General features: G+C 36.9%; 3 protein-coding genes and 1 pseudogene across 3 annotated transcripts; all 4 read right to left on the bottom strand.

Moving 5' to 3' along the window:
- Positions 1-174: 174 nt before the first annotated feature.
- On the bottom strand, positions 175-4,228 carry LOC109012329 (annotated as a pseudogene).
- A 2,502-nt stretch (positions 4,229-6,730) lies between these two features.
- LOC108990761 (putative disease resistance RPP13-like protein 1) lies at positions 6,731-11,832 on the bottom strand. Its single transcript, XM_018964835.2, has 2 exons — positions 11,695-11,832; positions 6,731-10,839 (listed from the first exon to the last, which is right to left on the bottom strand). Exon 2 carries the CDS (start codon positions 10,830-10,832, stop codon positions 6,879-6,881), a length of 3,954 nt encoding a protein of 1,317 aa, XP_018820380.1. The 5' UTR covers positions 10,833-10,839; positions 11,695-11,832; the 3' UTR covers positions 6,731-6,878.
- Positions 11,833-13,015: 1,183 nt separating this feature from the next.
- On the bottom strand, positions 13,016-17,943 carry LOC108990755 (uridine 5'-monophosphate synthase-like). The gene is made up of 6 exons (XM_035685415.1): positions 17,076-17,943; positions 16,484-16,567; positions 14,218-14,300; positions 14,032-14,119; positions 13,645-13,899; positions 13,016-13,337 (listed from the first exon to the last, which is right to left on the bottom strand). Exons 1-6 carry the CDS (start codon positions 17,859-17,861, stop codon positions 13,209-13,211), a joined length of 1,425 nt encoding a protein of 474 aa, XP_035541308.1. The 5' UTR covers positions 17,862-17,943; the 3' UTR covers positions 13,016-13,208.
- A 1,194-nt stretch (positions 17,944-19,137) lies between these two features.
- LOC109007605 (E3 ubiquitin-protein ligase DIS1-like) lies at positions 19,138-22,880 on the bottom strand. The gene is made up of 4 exons (XM_035684950.1): positions 22,630-22,880; positions 21,224-21,467; positions 20,650-21,036; positions 19,138-20,153 (listed from the first exon to the last, which is right to left on the bottom strand). Exons 2-4 carry the CDS (start codon positions 21,431-21,433, stop codon positions 19,833-19,835), a joined length of 918 nt encoding a protein of 305 aa, XP_035540843.1. The 5' UTR covers positions 21,434-21,467; positions 22,630-22,880; the 3' UTR covers positions 19,138-19,832.
- Positions 22,881-23,674: the final 794 nt, after the last annotated feature.

Below are 23,674 nucleotides of genomic sequence, written 5' to 3'. Positions count from 1 at the left end.
GATTATTAAGTCTAAAAAAATTACCCTTAATTAATCCTCTGATCGATATGGTTGAATATTAATTTTCTTAGAAGGCCATGTTTCCTACAATTAGGACTAATTAACGTGAATATATATATATATATATATATTTATTCTGCTATCAATGAACTTTTCATTTCTAAAACCCATACGAATTTCAACGAACGCTTCACACAAAATTGTCAGTATTAATTAATCCACCATCCGCACCGGAGTTTTCAAATGTACGTATAAATGTGAAACTGGTAACTCTAATTAGCAATCAAGTCATATAACCATTAAATGAAACGTGTGGGATGTGGGCTATTGTAGACCCCTCTCGTCTTCGTTCTTTCTTGCACCATTCTTCCAACTGAGGACTTCGAATGATAGAAAGTTGCAGGAGTGAGAGAGGCAGACAGTTCGTTGAAAATGACGTGAACTTTTTACAATTAACAATGGAAAGAATTCGGAGTGAGGGAGGTAGGCCCTTCTTCGGAAAGGATGCGAGTTTTTTGCAATTGAAGATACACAACTCTTCAAGTGATGTGAGTTTTCGAAAGCCCTCGGGAGACAAGTATTCTAGATTCGGAAAGTTGTCGATGGCCAAGCCGAATAGAGAAGTAGGCAGCTTCATCTCTGGAAAGGACACCAGGTGCGAAGATCCTTCGCAAATTTGAAGAATTTTGAGAGAGGTAATCCTGTGCAGCCCCCACTCAAACAAGCCTTGCGCAATACTGCTATCATGGATCGAAAGTCGTGTTAGGTTGGTGGGAAAACCTTCTTCTGGAAAGGATACAAGGGTACTTGGACATTTCCCCATTCTCAAATCTTGAAGAGAGGTGCAGGTGTGTATGCGATTGACCACGGCTTGCATTTTCTCGCAATTGGTAAGCTGAAGCCTTGTTAGGTTCGCAGGCAGCAACTCACCGTCCGGTAAGAAATCGAGACTCGGAGTATCTTCAATCATAATATTGCTAAGATGGCCGAGACTGTGTATGCCAGTGGGTAAGGATTTGAGTTTTCCACAGCTAAAAATGCCAATGGATTTAAGCAATGAATTATGATGTAATTCCTTAGCTATTGACTTTAGCTCTGGACATGAAGAAATCCGTAATGATTGAAGTGCTGCAGGTAATTCACCGCTTGATATTAGGGATTTGAGGGAGGGACACCGGGAAATGTTCAAATCCTGAAGAAGAGATGCGCTATTGTCATCGCTACTGCCATAACTGTTGGTGTTATCCTCTTCTACCAAAATCTGAATATTTTCGCAATCCTGTATATGTAGTTCCTTTAGAGTTAGAGGCAGCTGGCCTTTAGCTACCAACGAAACTAGTTTTGGACAACCAGCAACCCGCAGATAACGAAGAAGTGGGAGATGCGGAAATGATCCCACTACAATTGACCACAAATGCGTCAGTTCCTTGCATCCATTAACCTCTAATTTTTGTACATTTGCCAGCCCACCCATTATAATTAACACTTTCGTTTGAGATTCAAATACTGAAATTGTTGAAATATGCTCAAATTTTAGAGATCTAAAATCAACTTCTCTTCCGCACACCACCCGGCCTTCCGATCCCTCAATATTTATTTTGCATCGATCCGGAAAGCTCGAAACTGAGACCATTAAATTCCAACACCTATCTATCTCAACCTTTTCAAGTGAAGGAAGGTGGTACGGTAAATTTCCCAACAGCTTGGGACAATTTTTAATAGAGAGCTCACGTAAGTTTGAGAATGCTTCACAAGGACTCCAGTTCTCCCACTCCACCATATTCTTGAAATTCAGAGTCTCCAAGGATCTAAACGGTTGTAACGAACCATCCTCACAAATTTCAAGACCAATACTCTTCACGCTAGCCATCCCCTCGATCGAAAGGACTCTGAGTGATGAAAGTTTCCCCAATGGTGGCAATGATGTGCACTTTTTACAATTTTCAATAGTCAAGAACACCAGATTAGGAAGCGAAGTACGGTTTAACCAGGTCGGAAATTCTGTACCCCCATAACACCTAATAGTGAGTTCTTTCAAAGCGTTGTGAGGTTGTAGCATGTTAAGAAACTCTTTTTCACTTGTTCTATCTTCCGAGTCATCAATGTCTTTACTCCATCCCAATGACAACCCATCAAGCTTGGGCTTTCCACTTAAATTCATGTCTCTTGCATCCTCTGGCTCAATCACGTTCTCCAATTTTGAAATGCAGAGTGTTCCTCGAAGATGTGATAAAGACCCTAGCTCCTTTAACCCCGAGCAACAATCTTTTCCCACAATGAAATCAGACAAGGTTCGAAGACAAGTTAATTTGCCTATATGCAAAGGCATTGCTTTCAGTGATCTTGCTTGTAAAATATTGAGGTGGCGTAAGTAGACCAGGTTCCCAAATGTTGAAGGTAGTTTCTCTAGATCTTCGCAATGTTCCAACAACAATGTTTGTAAATTGTAAAGATTGGTTGTTGACTCAGGCAAGTTGGTGATCCAAGTGTGAGAAAGGTCAAGATATCGTAGATGTATCAGATCACCAATTGAATTCGATATCTCGATTATGCAGTAACCGTTCAAAGAGAGCACCCGTAAGCATTGTAATTTCGGCAACAAATGGAGAGGAACATTTCTAGCCAAATAACACCACCCAAGAACTGGCAATGGTAAGAAGGTACGTAAACATGTGAGTTCATAAAAGGCCTCAAATTTTTTAAAACCATCAAATCGATCACCTAGGTAAGACAAATGGCGAGTCTTTTTAAAAATACTCCCTTGTTTACTACCCTCAACTCTATCTTCCATTCTAAAGCATGTATTTCCAGCAACCGATTTAGCCAAATCGTTGATGAGATCATGCATTGCAAATCGAGATTTATCGTTATTGGATTGTTGGAAAAATGACCTTGACAACAAATTGCGAAAATAGTTTGCACCCAAATCTTCCATTTCTTTTTCCTTTCTTCGTGATTGAATCAAACCCTCTGCCATCCATAATAGAACCATCTGCTTCTCATCAAATTCATAATCTTTGGGAAGTATGGAACAGTACGCAAAGCATCTCTTCAAATCCGATGGGAGATGGTAGTAGCTCAACATAAGAGCTGGAACGATTCCACTTTTCTCCTCTGGAATATCCCATATCTCGCTTTTCAATACTTCCTCCCACTCATCACGGTCCTGTTTTGAACGTAAGAGGCCTCCAAGGGTTTTCGCTGCTAAAGGCAAGCCTTTACACTTTCGAACGATTTCGAGACCAATGTCTTTGAGGTGTGCATGCGAGGAAAAATCTTCCACCCCCAAGGCATGTTGGGTAAATATGGACGCAGAAGCATCATTTGACAACAAATCCAGCTGGTAAGCTTGAGTGGTACCTGTCATACTTGAAACTCCTCGATTGCGAGTTGTGATAATAACTACACTTCCTAGAGCGCCTGCTTTGAAAGGAGCAAGTAGGATTGTCCAATCATGATAATTCTCATTCCAAAGATCATCCAGAATGACTAGAAATTTCTTCTCTTTTAGGGCCTCGCTTAATTTGATTTATAACAAATTTAGATCATTGTCATCATTGCTTTCGTGGCTAAGAGATTTTAAAATTGTTTTCGTGACCCTAATAGCATCGAAATCTTCAGAAACGCAAGTCCAAGCTCTAAGATGAAACGAACTTTTGACTTCTTCATCATTGTATACAAACTGGGCAAGGGTCGTCTTTCCAATACCACCCATACCAACTACAGGAATCACAGAGACTTTATCGCTTGATCCTTGACTCAGCAATAAATCAAGTAAAGCCTTTTTATCTCCGTCCCTGCCGTAAACGACTTCATTCACTATAGAAGTTGGGGCCAGTGTCCCTCTTATTCTATGTGGTCTCTTGTCGACATTTTGTCTCAAATTGAGTCTCTCTTTTCGTGCCCCTAGCTCTTCAAATCGAGTACCGATGTCCTTGATATTTGACTCCAGCCTAGTTCTTAACATAATAGCACTAGGAGTCAAACCACTAAAATAAGCAGGGATGAGATTCCGTACCTTACTAGTACTTGCCTGATTTTTTTCCTTTAATTTGCGTCGCAAAGCTTCTGTGGCAAACTCATCGAGTATGTCCTCCACATCGTAGGCCAAGTCTTTGAGATCCTCTAGCCACTCTTTTACTGCAGTACTCTCAAAATGTAATTCCTTCTCCTCTGCATCATCAAGCACCTTTTGAATCGATGACAACGTCTTGTGCCACTTGTCCAGTTTTTTTCAAAGTCCCTCTCGGCGTGCTAAGGACAGCAACTCGGGTGAAGCCAATCGGTCAAAACAACACTTGAAGGAACGCATCAAGAAGGAGCTCTCCCACCGGCATTGTTTTCTCTGGAGCAAGGAATGAATCAGGAAACGATGCGAAAGACTAACCAAAGAGTCGAAAGAAGTAACTGGTTCCGTCTGGGAAAAAGCTATAGAGCGCTCGCACAAGTCAACAACGAGGAGTCTTCATTGGTTGTTGGTTATTGTCTCGCACTTTCTATGGTATGAAACAAAAGAGAAAAGTCACGGATAATATTATAAATATACTGGCGTTGCCGACAACTAATTTATTGGATTATTAAAGTTGAATAGTCGTTGGTTGTTGCATTGGAACACATCATGGTGGGTGTTCTTTGAAATGAGTCTTTACCGTGGCTTTTTTTTTTTTTTTTTTTACAATTATTCTAAGATCAATCAAGAAAAATTGAAATATATGTATCTATTTATCTTCGTGTGTAATCTATATATCTATATACATATTTTTCACATTTCAGCTCATATTTAGAAAAAAAAAAAAAAACAGGTATTTTCCTTGTGATAAAAGTTTTGGAGAAAGACTTGTTTGTTTTATAAAAACATGTAAACTTTCAAAGGAGATGAATAACTAATTAAAAAAAACTATAGATGAAAACAAATTATTGTCTTGCTGTGAATGAATTATATCATTGCCAAAAAGAGATTGAATTTTCATGGTTAATCCGATCAAAGACGATCGTAGAAGAGCCCCAATTTTAAAGAGGCAGAACTAGGCGATCGGCATATGCGACATAACTCATTGTTGTAATGAAGGAGTAAACTCTTTTTATGCTGGCATATATACAGTCACACATCTATTAGAGTCGGGAACATTCGGTTTCTTTTGTGACGGAGCAACCCCAAAAGAGTAACGGCAAATTTCATTTGTTTGCAAAAACCATGAATGAAATTTCATTCATGGTTTGTCAGTATTTCTCCATGGGCACCAAAATTTTATGGGAAGGAAACGTGTGTATAAAGTTGAAGTTGTGACTTTTACTTGACGAGTTTTCAATATCACTAAGAGCTTATACCAATATGACATGGCATTCAAATATATATATATATATAGATATATAAATTTGGTTTTCTTGAACTAGAATTAAATAAGAAATCAAGGTTTTTTTTTTTTCACGGGTTCACCATTTGATTTGCTCATCTTTTGAGAAGGGAAAAAAGACAGACAAAAATAAAGAAGAAAGAGTACACCAAAGAGTAGAGAAATCGATTCTGAACTAGACCGGTCCCAAACTGGATCGGTGCCACCGGTTTGGGCCTGTCTAGTCTTATTTTTTGTTTAAAATTTACATCCCTAGTGAGGAGCTGTTTTTCTAGGCTGTTGAACAGACGTAGCTAGTAAGCTAAGAATTTGTATGTATGAATGCATATACGTCTGTGTTCGTTTTAGAGAGAATGCTAAAAAATAATGCTTAATTATTTAATTTAGGTCTCGTTTAGATAGTGAGATAAAATGAGATAAAATAATTTTAGATGAGTTGAATAACATATTGTTATAATATTATTTTTTAATATTATTATTATTTTGAGATTAGAAAATATTGAATTATTTATTATATTTTGTGTAAAAATTTAAAAAATTTGGTTTTGATTCATTTTACGAAGTGTTTTTTTAATAACATTGTAAATTGTTTTTCATAAAAATTTTAAAAAATATTAAAAAATACATGAAAAAAAAGGAAGAAGAAGAAGAAGATTGCACTTCTTGAAAGATTTCCTCGATAATTATCGGTGAATGTAGTGCTGTCATGAATTAAATACACCTGTGATTTGTTTCTCTAGCCTTCACGATAAAATATAAGTTAAAATTAAATAATATCATTTTTTATTAAATAACTATGAGAAAACGCAATGAATAATATACAAAAATATTGAAAACTCGAGAGGAATATATATTGTGAAAATTCAAAGATTGAGGGATGAATTTTCACGTTAAAAAAAGTGTTTTATAAATTATATATACGTTTCGATTGGTTTTGTATTTTTGTTTTTGTACTTGTCTCTCTTAAAAACAAGGTCCTAATTCTATGTAAAAGTGATGAAAAACAACTAATAAGATTTGCAAAAGCAAATGATTGTTCTGGATGTTGTTTCTGGTTAGAGGATCAAAAACTTGTCATATAATTAGTTTTACAAGTCGTCAAGTATATATGAAGGATATATAGTTTATAAAATCCGACTTTTTACTGATATATTATGACTAATTTGGTTGTGATGTATATTTTTTAAATTGCATAAAAATCCCATGCTGTTTTAGACTGATTATTAAGTCTTAAAAAATTACCCTTAATTAATCTTCTGATCAATATGGTTGAATATTAATTTTCTTACAAGGCCATGTTTCCTACAATTAAGACTAATTAACGTGAATATATATATTCTTCCATCAATGAACTTTTCATTTCTAAAATCCTTACGAATTTCAACGAACGCTTCACACAAAATTGTCAGTAATAACTAATCCACCATCCGCACCGGAATTTTCAAATGTACGCAGAAATGTGAAACTGATACTCTAATTAGCAATCAAGTATTAATTAAGTAGCTAGAAATACAAATGAAATGGTTATACTAGCGACGTAAAACCACTAAATGAAATGTGAGGGATGTGGGCAATCGTAGACCCCTTCCGTCCTCCATCTTTCTTGCACCATTCTTCCAACCGAGGACATTCGTAGATATTAAGATTCCGAAGTGAGAGAGGCAGACAGTCCGTTGAAAATGATGTGAACTTTTCACAATTAACAATGTTAAGTTCTCGGAGTGAGGGAGGTAGGCTCTTCTTTGGAAAGGACGCGAGTTTTTTGCAATTTAAGATACACAGGAATTCAAGTGATGTGAGGTTTCGAAAGCCCTTGGGAGACAAGTATTCCAGATTCGGAAAGTTATCGATGGCCAAGTGGGTTAGAGAAGTAGGCAACTTCATCTCTGGAAAGGACACCAGGTGCGAAGATCCATCGCAAATTTGAAGAGTTTTGAGAGAGCTAATCTTGTCCAGCCCCCACTCAAACATGCCCTGAGCGATATTGCTATCATATATCGAAAGCCCAGTTAGGTTGGTGGGAAAACCTTCTACTGGAAAGGATGTGCTTGGACATTTCAACATTCTCAAATATTGAAGAGAGGTGCAGGTGTGTATGCGATTGACCACGGCTTGCATTTTCTCGCAATTGGTAAGCTGAAGCCTTGTTAGGTTCGCAGGCAGCAACTCACCGTCCGGTAAGAAATCGAGACTCGGAGTATCTTCAATCATAATATTGCTAAGATGGCCGAGACTGTGTATGCCAGTGGGTAAGGATTTGAGTTTTCCACAGCTAAAAATGCAAATGGATTTAAGCAATGAATTATGATGTAATTCCTTAGCTATTGACTCTAGCTCTGGACATGAAGAAATCCGTAATGATTGAAGTGCTGCAGGTAATTCACCGCTTGATATTAGGGATTTGAGGGAGGGACACCGGGAAATGTTCAAATCCTGAAGAAGAGATGCGCTATTGTCACCGCTACTGCCATAACTGTTGGTGTCATCCTCCTCTACCAAAATCTGAATACTTTCGCAATCATCTATATTTAGTTCCTTTAGACTTGGAGGCAGCTGGCCTTTAGCTACCAACGAAACTAGTTTTGGACAATCAGAAACCCACAGATCACGAAGACGTGGGAGATGCGGAAATGATCCCACCGCAGTTGACCACAAATGCGTCAGTTCCGTGCATCCATTAACCTTTAATTCTTGTACATTTGCCAGCACACCCATTGTAATTAACGCTTTCATTCGAGACTCAAATACTGAAATTGTTGAAATATCCTCAAATTTTAGCGAGCTAAAATCAATTTCTCTTCCGCACACCACCCCTTCTGATCTCTCAAATTTTATTTTGCATCGATCTGGAAAGCTCGAAACTGATACCACTAAATTCCAACATCTATCAATCTCAACATTTTCAAGTGAAGGAAGGTGGTTTGGTAAATTTCCAAACAGCTTGGGACAATTTTTAATAGAGAGCTCACGTAAGTTTGAGAATGCTTCACAAGGACTCCAGTTCTCCCACTCCACCATATTCTCGAAATTCAGAGTCTCCAAGGATCTAAAAGGTTGTGACGAACCATCCCCACAAATTTCAGGACCAATACTCTTCACGCTAGGCATCCCCTTGATCGAAAGGACTCTGAGTGATGGAAGTTTCCCCAATGGTGGCAATGAAGTGCACTTTTTACAATTTTCAATAGTCAAGAACACCAGATTAGGAAGCGAAGTACGGTTTAACCAGGTCGGAAATTCTGTACCCCCATAACACCTAATAGTGAGTTCTTTCAAAACGTTGTGAGGCTGTAGCATGTTAAGAAACTCTTTCTCACTTGTTCTGTCTTCTGAGTCATCAATATCTTTACTCCATCCCAATGACAACCCATCAAGCTTGGGCTTACCACTTAAATTCATGTCTCTTGCATCCTCTGGCTCAATCACGTTCTCCAATTTTGAAATGCAGAGTGTTCCTCGAAGATGCGACAAAGACCCTAGCTCTTTTAACCCCGAGCAACAATCTTTTCCCACAATGAAATCAGACAACGTTTGAAGACAAGTCAATTTGCCTAAATGCAAAGGCATTGCTTTTAGTGATCTTGCTTGTAAAATATTGAGGTGGCGTAAGTTGAACAGGTTCCCAAATGATGAAGGTAGTTTCTCTAGATATGCGCAACCTTCCAACAACAATGTTTGTAAATTGTAAAGATTGGTTGTTGACTCAGGCAAGCTGGTGATCCAAGTGTGAGAAAGGTCAAGATACCGTAGATGTATCAGATCACCAATTGAATTCGATATCTCAGTTATGCAGTAACGCTTCAAAGAGAGCACCCTTAAGCATCTTAATTTCAGCAACAAATGAAGAGGACCATTACTGGGCAAATAATGCACCCTAGGAAATTTAAAACCATCCCAATGGTTGCATGGGTAAGACAAATGGCGAGTCTTTTTAAGGCAAGTTTTTCCAGCAACCGATTTAGCTAAATCGTTGATGAGGTCATGCATCACAAAACGAGATTTATTGTTGCTGGATTGTTGGAAAAATGACCTTGATAACAAATCGCGAAAATAAATTGCGCCCAAATCTTCCATTTCCTCTTCTTTGTGTCGTGGTTGAATCAACCCTTGTGCCATCCATAATAGAACCACCTGCTTCTCCTCAAATTCATAATCTTTAGGGAGTATGGAACAGTACGCAAAGCATCTCTTCAAATGCGATGGGAGATGGTAGTAACTCAACATAAGAGCTGGAACAATTCCACTTTTCTCCTCTAAAATATTCCATATCTCGCTATTCAATACTTCCTCCCAGTCATCACGGTCTTGTTTTGAGCGCAAGAGGCCTCCATGTATTTTTGCCGCTAAAGGTAAGCCTTTACATTTTCGAACGATTTCCAGACCAATGTCTTTGAGGTGTGCATGCGAAGAAAAGTCTTCCACCCCCAAGGCATGTTGGGTAAATATGGACACAGAAGCGTCATTTGACAACAAATCCAGCTGGTAAGCTTCAGTGGTACCTGTACTATTTGAAACATCTCGATTGCGAGTTGTGATAATAACTACACTTCCTGGAGCGCCTGCTTTGAAAGGAGCAAGTAGGATTGTCCAATCATGATAATCCACATTCCAAAGATCATCCAGAATGACTAGAAATTTCTTCCCTTTCAACGCCTCCTTTAGTTGGCATTGGAAAAAATTTAGATCATCATCATCATCATTGCTTCCGTGGCTAAGAGATTTTAAGATTGCTTTCGTGATCCTAATAGCATCGAAATCTTCAGAAACGCAAGTCCAAGCTCTAAGATGAAACAAACTTTTGACTTCTTCATCATTGTATACAAACTGGGCAAGGGTTGTCTTTCCAATACCCACCATACCAACTATAGGAATCACAGAGACTTTATCGCTTGATCCTTGACTCAGCAATAAATCAAGTAAAGCTTTTTTATCTCCGTCCCTGCCGTAAACAACTTCGTTCGGTAAAGAAGTTGGGGCCAGTACTGTCCCTCTTTTTTTTTTTGACCTCCTGTCAACATTTTGTCTCAAATTGAGTTTCTCTTTTCGTGCCGCTAGATCTTCAAATCGAGTACTGATGTCCTTGATATTTGACTCCAGCCTAGATCTTAACATAATAGCACTAGGAGTCAAACCACTAAAAGCAGGGATGAGATTCCGTACCTTACTAGTACTTGCCTTATTTTTACCCTTCAATTTGCGTCGCAAAACTTCAGTGGCAAACTCATCAAGGATGTCCTCCACATCGTAGGCCAAGTCTTTGAGATCATCCAGCCACTCTTTTACTGCAGCACCCTCAGCATGTAATTCCTTCTCCTCTGCATCATCAAGCACCTTTTGAATCGTTGACAACGTCTTGAGCCACTTGTCCAGCTTTTTTTCAAGTCGCTCTCGGCGTGCAAAGGCCAGCAACTCGGGTGAAGCCAATCGGTCAAATAACACTTGAAGGAACGCAGCAAGAAAGAGCTCCCCCACCGCCATTGTTTCTCTGGAGAAAGGAATGAATCAGGAAACGATGCAAAAGATTAACCAAAGAGTGGAAAGAAGTAACTGGATCCGTCTGGAGAAAAGCTATAAGAGCACTCTCACAAGTCAACAAGACTTTATTGGTTGTTGGCTATTGCAATAAATCCGAAATTGTTTCGGGGAAGGTGGGTTGCGTTCGATCAACGGACGGAATCCATTGCCTCTCTTCCTCGCACGTTCTACGGTGTGAAACAAAAGAGAAAAAGCAAGGATAAAGTAACTTTATGATATCGACATTGTCGGCAACTTTATTGGATTATTAATTTGAATAATTGTTGTGAATATATGGTTGTTGGATTATTAATATACTGGACTAGAACTTTTGTTTAATTAGTTTTCTATGGTACACGTCATGGTGGGTCATGTTCTTTAAAAAAATATGAGCAAGTAGGTCTGTAATTTTGTGACAAAAAACCAAAATAGCATTCCAAGAATCTAATACCAAACATATCTAACAAATTTTTTTTTTTTTTAAATTCATTCTCATCTACTCACTTTCACAAAATATAAAAGTACACCCATGATACCCATGATACATAAGCATAATATAACTTTCACTAGTCTAGACAGAAGCATAATACATGCCAAACACGTCAAGTACCAAATTTTGAAGATAATTTGTAGGTTTGGGTTTCTAGCTTACATGGTTGAGGCACACCTACATACATACTGTGATGGGCTAAAATTAAAGTAATGAAACACTTGAGAACCAAAATGGATAGATATACGAGAAAATGAGCTAGGCATGTGGGAGATTACACTGTACAAAAAGTGAATCATTGATATTTTTTGTTGGGTCAACTATTTACTTGAATACCTGAATCTTACTAGCTTAAAAATTTAAGCACCGTCTCGAAGTAGAATGACTGTAATATAAACATCGGTTCAAATTGTTCAATAACTTCTTTTTCTTCATTCCTCATTGTTGAAGAAAGCATGAATCTCACCCAAAATCAGCAACTATTAAAAGACAAAAAGAAAAGTAAACCAGTAAACACAAAGCCGTATATTCAAAAAACACAACAATACAATATACGGGATGATGGAAAATATAAAATTGAGAGAAAAACACAAACCCTTGCGGTGGGAATAGACCAACGTCAGCAGTCCCAGACGGCACCGTTCAAAAGACGAGCCGTGAGAAGCAACACGCCTGCGCGACAAGGCCTTACAGAAGAGAATGCTGGGGGGGTGACGATGGTGGGGGTAAGCTGGGGGGGGGGGGGGGGGGCAACTTTTTGTTTCATTAAAAATAATAATAAAAATAAATTCCACGTAAGCGGTGTGTAAGGGTTGCAGGAGACGAGAAAGTTGTATAGCAGAACTCAGGAAAAATAGAAGAAAATGAGTGCTAAGCATTCACATTTGTATGCCTATACCATCAAATTTTTTAAATTTTAGTAGAAAATTAGAACTTTTTTGACAAAAACCCATTTTCATCAGGTTGCCTATTTTAGGAGAAGGGTTTAGGATTTAAACATTGGCTCTCTAAATATGGGGAATTATTGTTCATCCCTAAATCATTTTTTACAAATATTTTAATTTAATTTAAAAAACAAATTCTTCTTCCAATCATCTATACTTTCTCTCATGTTCATATTTATTATAGCTGAAATTTGAGAAAAAATGTCACCATAGAGATGATTCAATTTAAAAACAAAAAAAAAAATTGATCATTTGTGAACATATGTTTTTACTTAAATATTATTATTACGAAGATCCTGATTTTTGAAAATATTATCATTTAGAGAGATAAGTAATTTAAAAAACAAAATTCGTTGCAAGTTAAAAATTGAAAATATGCGTACAAAAAATAATTAAATAATTATGAAAATGTGAAAAAAAAAATTAAAAGATTCCGCACTTTTCTAAGAAAAGAAAAATGAGTAGTTAAGGGTGCATAAATAAATGAGTATAAAAAATAATAAAGAAAGAATAAAGAAAATTTATTTTAATAAAATAAAAAAAGAAAGAGAGTGATTGAGACTTTGAAAAGATGAGTAAAATTAAAAAAAAAAAATAGAAAAATATGATTTTTATCTAAAATTTGAAGAAAAATTTGTTCACCCGAATGTGAGGAATTTGTCATGCAGTACAAAACCAAAGGTCATTGATTTGAAGGCCTTAAAAATATTCAATTTGAGAAATACTATTTTTTATCTTATATTTAATATAATATCCAATCACACTAAAGCTTGGGTGGACAAAAATACGTACTCATTAAAAGTACATGGCACCCAAGGTTTCCATTCACGCGAGGTGTTCACTCATCCATTAAATCAAAAATCATACAAGCGGAAGCAAACCCGGGAACCAGACCTACATACAGTCTTAGGTGCATTTCAACAAGTATGCATCCCATCCTTGCAGACGGTATTCACGAGCTGCCTCGGCGGGGTTTGCCGCCTTTATAATTCCACGGCCCACGATTATTATGTCACTACCTCTATCATAGATAACCTGAAATATCATTTTCTCTCATTAATGAAAGCTTGTGACTACTTGTAATAACAAGAGAGAAAGAAACACAACTCGAAAGTCTAATAGATCTATTAGCAAGGGAATATCATATATAATTCACGAACAAAAATTTAGCTCTTTTGAACTAGAATTATATAAGAAATCAAGTTTTTCTGTACACTAGGGTTCACCTGTTAATTTGCTCTTTCCCTCATCTTTTGACAAGAGAAAAAAGAAGAAGAGATAAATAAAGAAGAAAAAGTATACCAAAGGGGGGAGAAAGAAGTCAGCGTTGATAGTAACTTACGGAATATGGGGTGTTGTATTGCTGGCCAAGTGCATCACCACCAGTGACCATTTGAACTCCGGGGGTGGCCTGAATGAATGCTGGATTTATAGGTTCCCCAGGCCATGATGCTGGATTAACCGAGATCAAGCCAATCACGAAATCAGAGTGATCGTGTGCGATTTTTAAAGCTGCAGCTGTATAGTCTCCCTTGGCAAGATTACCAGCTGAGCTCATTTCGGCGAGCAATAACAGGCCCCTACCACGAGGCAAACCCTGAAAACAGTCCAAAGAGTGCTCAAATTAGAGTAGGATTCTTGTGAGGCCTTGCTGTGCTCTACCTTCCTAATTATGTAATAATAAAGCCACATTTCAGGTTAAAGTCAACATGAAGAAATTAGTTGAGACCTTCAACTTTAGTCCATCAACAATTCCAGGACCAGAAATTACGTGAGCATTAACTATATCAGCCCAATCCAATATATGAAAGATCCCACTGCAAACAACAAAAACACAAGCGATCAGGCCAAGGCCAAGGCCAATGATAAAATAGAAATACATTTCAGAAAAACTAAAGGGAATTAGCTCATTCACCCTTCATACTGCATCGTCACCGTGTTACCGATGTCAGCAAACTTACGGTCTTCAAAGATTAAGAAATTATATTTATCAGCAATCTTCAACAAAATAAAGCGTTGAATTAGCCATCAAGGGGAAGGGAATCCTACTAAACAAAGACTCATAAGAGTATTAGCATTGGATTATGCAAATGCAAATGTAAAATTTGCATAATATGATATGATTTTGCATTTGGCTATTCCACTCAAAACTAATTCTCACATTAGATTATCCATCTATTAGCCAAAATAATAATAAAATATTATTAATTTAATATTTTTATTTTTTTTTACCTAATTTATTTTTATCATATTTTGCAATTCTACAGTTCATATGTTAATTAATAATCAAATTATAATTAAATTATTTCATCTAATTGCACCAATTCAAGCAAAACATACGACCTCTGTTTTAAGAATCCGAAACAGAGCACCCTAACCTTCTCTCCCACACCGTGAAGCTCCACCCTGCACGGCTATCCACCACTAGTAAAACCAGTGACCACCATATGTCAACTCTATAGTAAGGACTTCATGGCTACTTGACTTTAAAGGAAACTGGTGAGCCAACCTTTCATCACTAGGAACACTAATCACCACTTTTTTATCTCATCACTTCAACTTATGCAGAAATCAAAATCCAAGAACCAACCATTAGACAGTGACACCCATTGTTGATGTCGCATTGTGCGAAGACTTGCTGCATTCCTAGGATTATAACCATAATTTGCACCAAATGATACCCAAAAACTACCAACTACATCTTAATGTTCACATGTGAAATTTCAAAACACCTGACATCAACACATCTGGCCCAACCCTTGGCATGAATGAATATTTGTTTTAAAGAGAAAATCCATCAATACGTTACCCTTATGTAACCAATAACCCATAACAAGCTAAACTCAAAGTGATTGATGAAGTAAATTAAAATGGGCTGGTAAGTAAATTTCAATTAGTAAAACCCTTAAGTTATTTTTTCAACCAAAACCATATACTAAAAAAGAAAATGCAGATCTACATCAAGTTTCAATATAAAAATAGTCAAACAACGAGTTGCAAACTAACATAACGGATCCAACGGCAATTTTCATGTCAGAAATGAAATTCCTTCAAAACCCAGAATTCATATTTGCCTAAAAACCACAAAATAGGCTGAAGAACTAATGAGATTACGATAGCAGAACAAAAAAAAAAAAAAAAAGACCATGAATACTGAAAGCATATAGGAGGTTAAACAAAAGTAGTGATTGCATGCACTAACTCTCGATAAGCAGAAAGTATGAAAACAGAGGCGAAGAGAACTCTCCCAAGAAACGAAGCGAAAGCCATCGGAGAAAGACAGAGAGGAAATCTAGGTAAAGGCCTGAAGTCTTCTCTTGTAGCCACCACATCCTGTCCGAAGAGGGACTCAAAGAAAAAACTATAAACATCGGAAGAATTTTTATCATATTCTCTGTTCAAGATGTGCGATTTCTTCTTTGAGAGATGGATGTGCAGAAATTGGAGAGAAACGGAGAGAAGAGGGAGAGAAAGAGGGAGGCTTGGGAATACGAGGTAAAGGGGAGAGAGGGGAGTTGGAGTCTGAACCTTATTTTTTTAATAAAATATTCATTTGATATATCTACAGTGCTAATCCAAATATGACCGGTGGGAGGAGATTACTGTAGCTCAAAGTCATAATATTATGCATTTAGCTAATTCAATGCAGATATTTTTAAGATAAATTATGCAAATATTTGCAAACACTGGCATTTGGATAAATCCAATGACAGTGCTCTAAGAGCCGCATTGTATTCAGAAAAGGGAAAATAGCTTCAAAATGTTAACCTGGCCACCATCTATTACCAAGCTTTAGATACTGATGATGAAAACTATTGCTAAGTTTCTCAATCTGTAACGAAAAATTTTGCTAAATTTGTTCAATTAACAAGTAGAAGAAAAGAAAAACGACTAATGAGAGTAACATCCTCAAATGATTTCAATGCGACCAGAAAATGCAGGAATGAATATACATATATACAAGGCAAAGAACTGAGAAAGAGCAGATTCGTTCCTTAAATCCAGTCAAACCTTTCTCGGACTCGCAAACTCAATCAAATTCTAAATGTCCAAACCAATTAAACTCAATCTTGAAAGTACATATTGTAAAAGCTGATGTGTGTGTGTGTGTGTGTGTGTGTGTCTGTAATAAACAAGAATTTTGTTGTGGTGGCAAACAAAAAGAAATAGGCAAGTCATACCCAACGAAGTTTAGAACCAAATTCAGGGGTGAAGTCCGGCAAAATATCCACATGGGTTTTCAACATGCATATCTCTGGGCCAACCTGCATTAAGTTTAAAGCTGAGCTTACTCCAAATACCTCATGAGTCATGTGCAACCCTGCAGTCAAGTTTGAGGCTTAACCCCAGTCTAAAAGATCGAAATAAATTCAAAATTCAAAAGAGTAGCACATTTTAAAAAGCCAACATAATTAAACAAATAAATAAGAAAGATCAGTGCAGAACAAGGATATCTCATCTACTGCATATACCTAACAATATTTTGACTTCGCCTCTTGCCCGGGCTACCAATAATGACATAGGGCCAATTTCAGGCCCAACCCACCTTCCTAAGGATTGTAACCGAGACTGCCCAGCAACCCACATGTGCAGAAGAATATACATCATCTCTACAGTACCACAAAAAGATTCCATTCCTCGGATTATCTTTACCTTCTACTGAACCACTTTTGTTTGTGCTGAAACTAGAGATTTTCTCTTTTTCTTAGAAATTGTTTAAGATTTTGCAGACAAACTAATACAAGGGCTTTCATAATTCCATTTTTTCCATACCTTCTCGGCCAAGTCCAGCAACTCCTTGGCGGTCCCAACATCAGCAGCCAGACAAAGATTGCTCTCCTTCACCACCATCAATTCAAACAGCCTCTTCCCCGTGGGATTCTTGGCTAGCTTGGCCCTCTCTCCAAACCCCAAATCCCTAGTGGTAACCGACTTCTGCATCGCCACCATCTTATTCTCCTCCAAGAACTTCACGACCACTCTCTCCATCTCCTCCCCCACCTTCCCCTTCTCCCTCAGGATCCTCACCATCTCCGTCAGCTTAATCATTGCGTGGAGCTTAATCCCCTTATCCTCCAGATTCTCCCTCCCACCCTGCTCCCGATCGATCAAAACGACGGCGTCCTGGACTTTCAGCCCGGCAGCGCGTAAGGGCTCGGCGGTCTGGAGCACGGAGGTGCCGCTGGTGACAAGGTCCTCGATGATGAGGCAGGTCTGGTCCTTGGCGAAGACGCCCTCGATGGACTTGGCAGTGCCGTAGTCCTTGACCTCCTTGCGGCGCATGAGCATGGGGACACGGCGGGAGACTGAGACGCAGGTGGCGATGGGGAGGGCGGTGTAGGGGACGCCGCAGACGACATCGTAGCTGGTGGAGGGAGGGAGGGAGGAGATGAGGGTTTGGGAGATTTGGGAGAGGAGGACTGGGTAGGAGACGATGAGGCGGAGGTCGATGTAGACGGGGGAGGAAATGCCGGACTTGAGCTTGAAGTTGCCGAACTTCACAGCGGAGATCTCGTGGAGTTTAAGTACTAGGGACTCCATGTACGGGGACGATGACATTTGCTCGCTACTGAAGCACCGTTCGATTTTGAGTCTCTGTCACCATGTGTGGGGGGTTGCAGTGTTTTGAATTGATTTGGGTCGAGTTAATAATTTAATAAAGAGTAATATTACGTACAATTATAATACATAAATATCGTAATATTACGTACAGTTATAATATATAAATATCGTATAATCGTTTTGAAAAAGAGTAAAATTTATTATTAAAAAATTAATTTTTTTTATGTAAATTTTATATTTATTTATTTTTTTCAAAACGACTGTATAGTACTTACATTCACGATTGCAAGTATCATTTCCCTTTAATAAAATTTTATTAAAATATAAATTTTATTTTAAAATTTAAAAAATTAAATTATTTATTATATTTTATTTAAAAAAAATTAAATTATTTATTTTATTTTATTTTTTTGATTTAATAATTAAGAAAATATTTTTTAATAATATTATAATTTTTTTATTTTTTTAAATATTTAAAAGTGTTAAAAAATATAAAAAAAAATAACCAAAAAAAAATGAATTATGCTTAACGGTGGCTCTCAATGGTAGCTGGGAGCGGTGGACGTAGCACCACTCTTTATTTAAAAGTTTAGAAAAATTGTAACAATACGATGAAATGATTTGAGAGCCTTAATTTTGCTCTAAACAAAAAATTAAAATTAAAAACTAAAAAACAATAAGAATTGGTTTAGTTATACAAAATCCAACTATCACATCTTATATATTCATTAACTTTCTCAAACTCTTATACAAAATATAATAAATAATTTAATTTTTTAAAATTTTAAAATAAAAATTATATTAAAAATTATATTATAATAATATTTTATTTAATTTTTAATAAAACATCTCGTCTCATCTAACTTGTGACTTTTTCTAATTTTTTTAGATTTTTAATTATTTTCCCTTTTTTATTATCAGAATTTTGTTATCAGCTATCACTCAATATCTTTTTTTTTTTTATCGGTAAATACCACTCAAAATCTTATATAATAATTATTCTTTAAGATGGACTGAAGCTAAGATTTAAGGATTAATTACTATTTTTTTATAAAAATCTAGAGACCATAGTTTTTTAGGGCTAAATTCCATGAACCATTTATAATTTTTACACAATTTTAATTGGGTTAAACCAAAAACAAAATTTTTATATGATCATAGGGGATCATGTTTTAGTAGTTTTAAACAGTGTGTATGTGACAAAAGGAGGGGAACAATTGAGAGAGGGAATATATCATAGATAGAGAGCATAAAGCTATTGATTGTGCAGTAACGCCGAATTTTATTACAATGCCCTAGTGAAAGTGGCATCCACCTTTAGCCAAAAAGAAGAAAGGCTACCACGCCTACACCTTTCTCTTGGGGGGCAATTATAGTTCATATTATGGAGAGTAACAGTATAGAAAAGGAGACTGTTAAAGACCAAACTCAAAGCGTCCTAGGTATTTGGTATTGGGTTTGGATCAGTCACTCTGTTTCGAAAAGGACAAGTGGCCTTTCATTTCGACAAGGGGTGAGGAGTGGACTATGTGCCTCGTGGACGTGGTCTCTCACAAGGACTATCTAGAATTGTTAAGATAAAGTTAGTGAATAGAAGATACTGATCTCATTGTCTCTATCATGGTTTATTTTTTTCCTCTTGGATTTTGTCCCCTTCCTCAATTCAATTGCTCCGGCATCCAAAGCTGTTCATATAGTGATGTATGTTCACCCATGCACGAACGCAGAAGAAAGGATTAGCATCACCAGACTACTATTCATCTGCAAATAGATTAAGTATCGTGATTATAGATAATAGGTGTGCCTTCCCACTCATGTATTTAATGCAATGGACAAGCAAAGAGAGTTTGCCTCCTAAATTCCAGAGAGAAAAAAAATACATGACCAGGAGACACATGGCGTTAGAGTAACGCACTGACCTACTTACTACTAAGGGGTAAGATAGATGATGTAAGGGAAAGGAGATGATCACTGCTCTTTCCAAATCCTACCAGTTACCCTAAGCTTCAATTCCTTCCTGTCAACTCCAGAGAAGAAGAGAGCCATGTTCCGTTGGATTATGAGACCATCAAAACTGTCGCGAACCTTCCTATGGCTGTCCCTAATGCTTCTAGGTACACCCTGCCAAATCATCTTCCTTCCATTTCCACCAACCTCTAAGCTGTAGCTGTAGTTCTTCGCCTCATTATCATCACCCATAAATCGCAAGAATGCTATGTAGACTGGAGCCATCCCGAGCTGGAAAGCTTCAAAATGCAGACAAAAGTACTGGCCATAGCAACTGAAGACCTGAAAATCAACAAAGAAGTCCATTGATCAGTTGTAAACATATTAAGAGTCTCGTAGTAATCCTAGGCTATAGGTAAATATAAAATGATATGTTCTAAAGTGCAAGTGTAGTCACACCACCATAAACATTTGATTTTTATGGTGGAGTGAAAATTGTTATTCATTTAAATTAACCCCAAAAGGCCGTCTTTTGGATATGTACAATTTTATCCATCAGGCTCAAAGCTCATAACTTAAAAGATTTCCTGTTTTTAAAAATAGGAGATGTTCAAAGAACCGAGATACAAATGTCATCCAATTTTTGCTGAAACAACAAAACAAAACCCTTCACTGAAGGGAAAACCAAATTCTGTGTCTACATTGACTAGTGAATGTAGATGCATCTGATGTAATTCTTCTACCGAAGGTGGACGAACACATTACATCCTCCACCAAAGGGTAAGCAAGCAAAGAACAATAAAGAAGACAATGAGACAAGGACAGAGCGTCACTATACCGTCAGCATCCATGTGGCATTTTCAACCTCTTGTGGATTTGATTTGACATAGCGATGGTTGAAAGTGCTGCCACTGTGCATGTCAACTTTGTGATCATCTTTCAAGTGGGCCACCAAAGAAGAAATGTCACCAATGACAGTGCATTCTGATCCAGCATAGGGACAATTGTAGGGTCTATAGGTGCATTGAGATTCATGTTTAAGTTTGCTGTAATATGGGTAGATGCCCATGCACCCAAAACTCTGATATTTACATGGAAGTTCCAAAGAAGCAGCAACCTTCTCCAATGCAAGACATCTTATATTGCCAAGTTCATGCCTACAAGTAGGGCACCGGTTGTGCACTCTGGGCTTGCAACCAGAACACAATGTATGACCATTTGAACACTGCAACAATGGAGAGAACTAATAAATTAAAACTTGGCATTTTTAATTTCCCTCAATTAACACCTGGACATTAATAAACTGAAAACAAAACCTGTTAACAACTAAAAGGGTTCTGTGACAGATACCTTATTCTAGGATGGATTGATAAGTGAAATTTAACATATTTATGTTAAGAACATAAACATACTTGATGAATAGGAGGGTACATGGCATTTAAGCACACAGGGCACTCCAACAGCTCACGTACACTGCTAGAAACAATCACATTAGGTTTTAGAGCATTTGAAGCAGGGTCATTCACATTCTCACCGGCATCCATCATGTCTTCGCTTTGAGGAGGATCGATAACCTCAGGTTTGCTCCGCATATCATCAAAAAATGGATTCCCAGATGCCATTCTAGTAGTAGGGCAGCTTAGTCTAGGAATAAATCTGGGTAGACAAATACATATATAACATCAAATTCATAATGTGTAAGAAATGAGTTCTGGTACAGGATGCTAAAAAATTATAATAAATGAAGTGATCAGTCAAAATACTTCAAGTAACATCGGAACAGATTGGAACTCCCGGATTCAATCATTTCGTGATAGGAAGCCTATAGCAAATCAGTCGAATCCCATTGACCATGAGATTAACCATTTAGATGTTCCACTGATATGTTACGTTATACACCTCAACTTAGGCATCGTTACCAACTCCTCTGCATATTCTTTTTTACTTAACAACTTCTCTTTGTTCATTCCCTCTCTCGCTCTCTCTTGTTCTTCTATGGAATGTAAGTGATAACTCTTACAACGTCATCAATTTATTAAAAAATGATGGAAAATGATGTTGCAGCTGTGTGCTATATGGGAGTTGTTTCATAAACTATGCTATTCATCCTTCTTTAAATGACTCAAAAATACATTTAACAGAAGGAAAGGAAAAAAAAAAAAAAAAAAAGACAGAAAGCACATATCCAATAATAATTGCTCTATTTTCAGACGCATTTCTCAAAGTAACCACTCCAATTCAACTCAAACTACAAACCATGTGCTCTCAACGTGCCGCGATTAATGGATGTTATATAATTACCGGAGTAGCAATTATTAGGATTGCTAAGAATCCCAGTCTACACAATAATTCAAATTGCCAGCAACCGCACAATAACAGAAACAGATAAACACCAAGTCGAACACAAATCATTGTCGATGCCATTAAAACCAAAAGTCGAAGGCGATCAAAATATTAGATGCTGTCAGCTAAGAAGCACAAACGCCATCGGCCATTTTTTCGACTCTCTCAACGTAAACTACAAAACTATATGATTCTTGGAATAAAAGAAACATAGACTACGAAAACTGATCCGTGGGGTCGATAAAATAGGGACCAGGTATTACTCAATGTCAAGTAATAAATTGAGAACACTCAAGGTTCAAAGTCACGCACGCACGTATTCAAAGTCAAAACAAATCGATAACAGATCTAAAACATTTCTAAAACGAGGATCCTAGAATGGGATACGCAGTGGAAGTAAGAGGATATCGAACCAAACAATTTTCCGAAAAGGCCAAAAGGAAATGTTCAAGAACGAGAAAGAGAGACAAATTACCTAGAAGCTCAGATCAAACCAAGACCCATTGCAGATAGCGCACACGCACAAAGACAGGGATTTGGTGGGTGGCCGACTTGGAAGTATTGATTGTACGGTTTAGTTTAATTACTAAAATAAAAGGAATCAAACGATACACGAAGTGGGCGTCCAAGAATTTCAAATTAAAGCCGTGAGAGAGCGAGAGAGAGGAGCGGAGAATGGGTGTTAGAAGAGAGAAATTTCTTGAGAAAATACAAAAAGGAAAGGTTGAAAAGGGCTGGGCTCCACAGTCCACAGAAATCGCAGTTTCTAAATTCGTACTTAGCCCAATCAGATTCGACAAATTTGAGAGGGAAAATAAATTTAATTTAAAAATATCATTTTGAGAGAGAGTATATATTGTATTAAGTTATATTAAGGTATATTATATTAATTTATGAATATATTTTTATAAAATTTTTATTATTTATGAGACTCAATTTGTATTATACTCTCATTTCATATTATTATTATAATTTTTACAAATTTCTATATAAAATATAATAAATAATTCATCTTTTTCAAATTCTAAAATAATAATAATATTTTTTTAATTTTCAATTTTCATCTCAATTTATCTAATCTCAACTCATCACTCAAACCTAACCTAAATATGACGCTTCTTTCATCTCATGGTCGTATATATATAGTAATATTATACACCGTATTCTTATTTTATTTTTACTTTATTATATAATATGTGACATATTTATCATTATTATATAATAAAAAATATCTAATAATGATACATGTATACATCTTATATAATGAGATGAAACTGATATGATAATGTGATGTATAGAGTTTTACATATGAAAAATTCTATAGACAATCGGCCAGGGAAATTGTAGTGACATCGCATTTCACGTGGCAAAATATAAACGGTGCCGTTTTCCCCTTTTCAGAATTCCCTTATATCTTCACTCTTTCGTCTTCCCTTGGTTCGAAATTGACACCCCCTTTCCCCCATTTCTAGAGCTCCCTTCCATCTTCAGTCCTTTATCTTCCACCTTCTCCACTAGTG

The sequence above is a fragment of the Juglans regia genome, chromosome 14, assembly GCF_001411555.2.
Source record: "Juglans regia cultivar Chandler chromosome 14, Walnut 2.0, whole genome shotgun sequence".
NCBI lineage: Eukaryota > Viridiplantae > Streptophyta > Magnoliopsida > Fagales > Juglandaceae > Juglans > Juglans regia.
This window is presented reverse-complemented; position numbering and strand designations above follow the sequence as displayed.

What these genes read in the sequence shown, in the direction of transcription:
- LOC108990761 (XM_018964835.2), bottom strand. Translation starts at nt 10,832, where the DNA reads ATGGCGGTGGGGGAGCTCTTTCTTGCTGCGTTCCTTCAAGTGTTATTT.
- LOC108990755 (XM_035685415.1), bottom strand. Translation starts at nt 17,861, where the DNA reads ATGTCATCGTCCCCGTACATGGAGTCCCTAGTACTTAAACTCCACGAG. An exon ending in TGCTGGACTTGGCCGAGAAG is followed by an intron (nt 16,568 to 17,075) that starts GTATGGAAAAAA and finishes AACTTAATGCAG; the next exon opens with GTTGGCCCAGAGATATGCAT. An exon ending in GTGACGATGCAGTATGAAGG is followed by an intron (nt 14,120 to 14,217) that starts GTGAATGAGCTA and finishes TGTTGTTTGCAG; the next exon opens with TGGGATCTTTCATATATTGG.
- LOC109007605 (XM_035684950.1), bottom strand. Translation starts at nt 21,433, where the DNA reads ATGGCATCTGGGAATCCATTTTTTGATGATATGCGGAGCAAACCTGAG. An exon ending in TGTACCCTCCTATTCATCAA is followed by an intron (nt 21,037 to 21,223) that starts GTATGTTTATGT and finishes CCATTGTTGCAG; the next exon opens with TGTTCAAATGGTCATACATT. An exon ending in ATGCCACATGGATGCTGACG is followed by an intron (nt 20,154 to 20,649) that starts GTATAGTGACGC and finishes GTTGATTTTCAG; the next exon opens with GTCTTCAGTTGCTATGGCCA.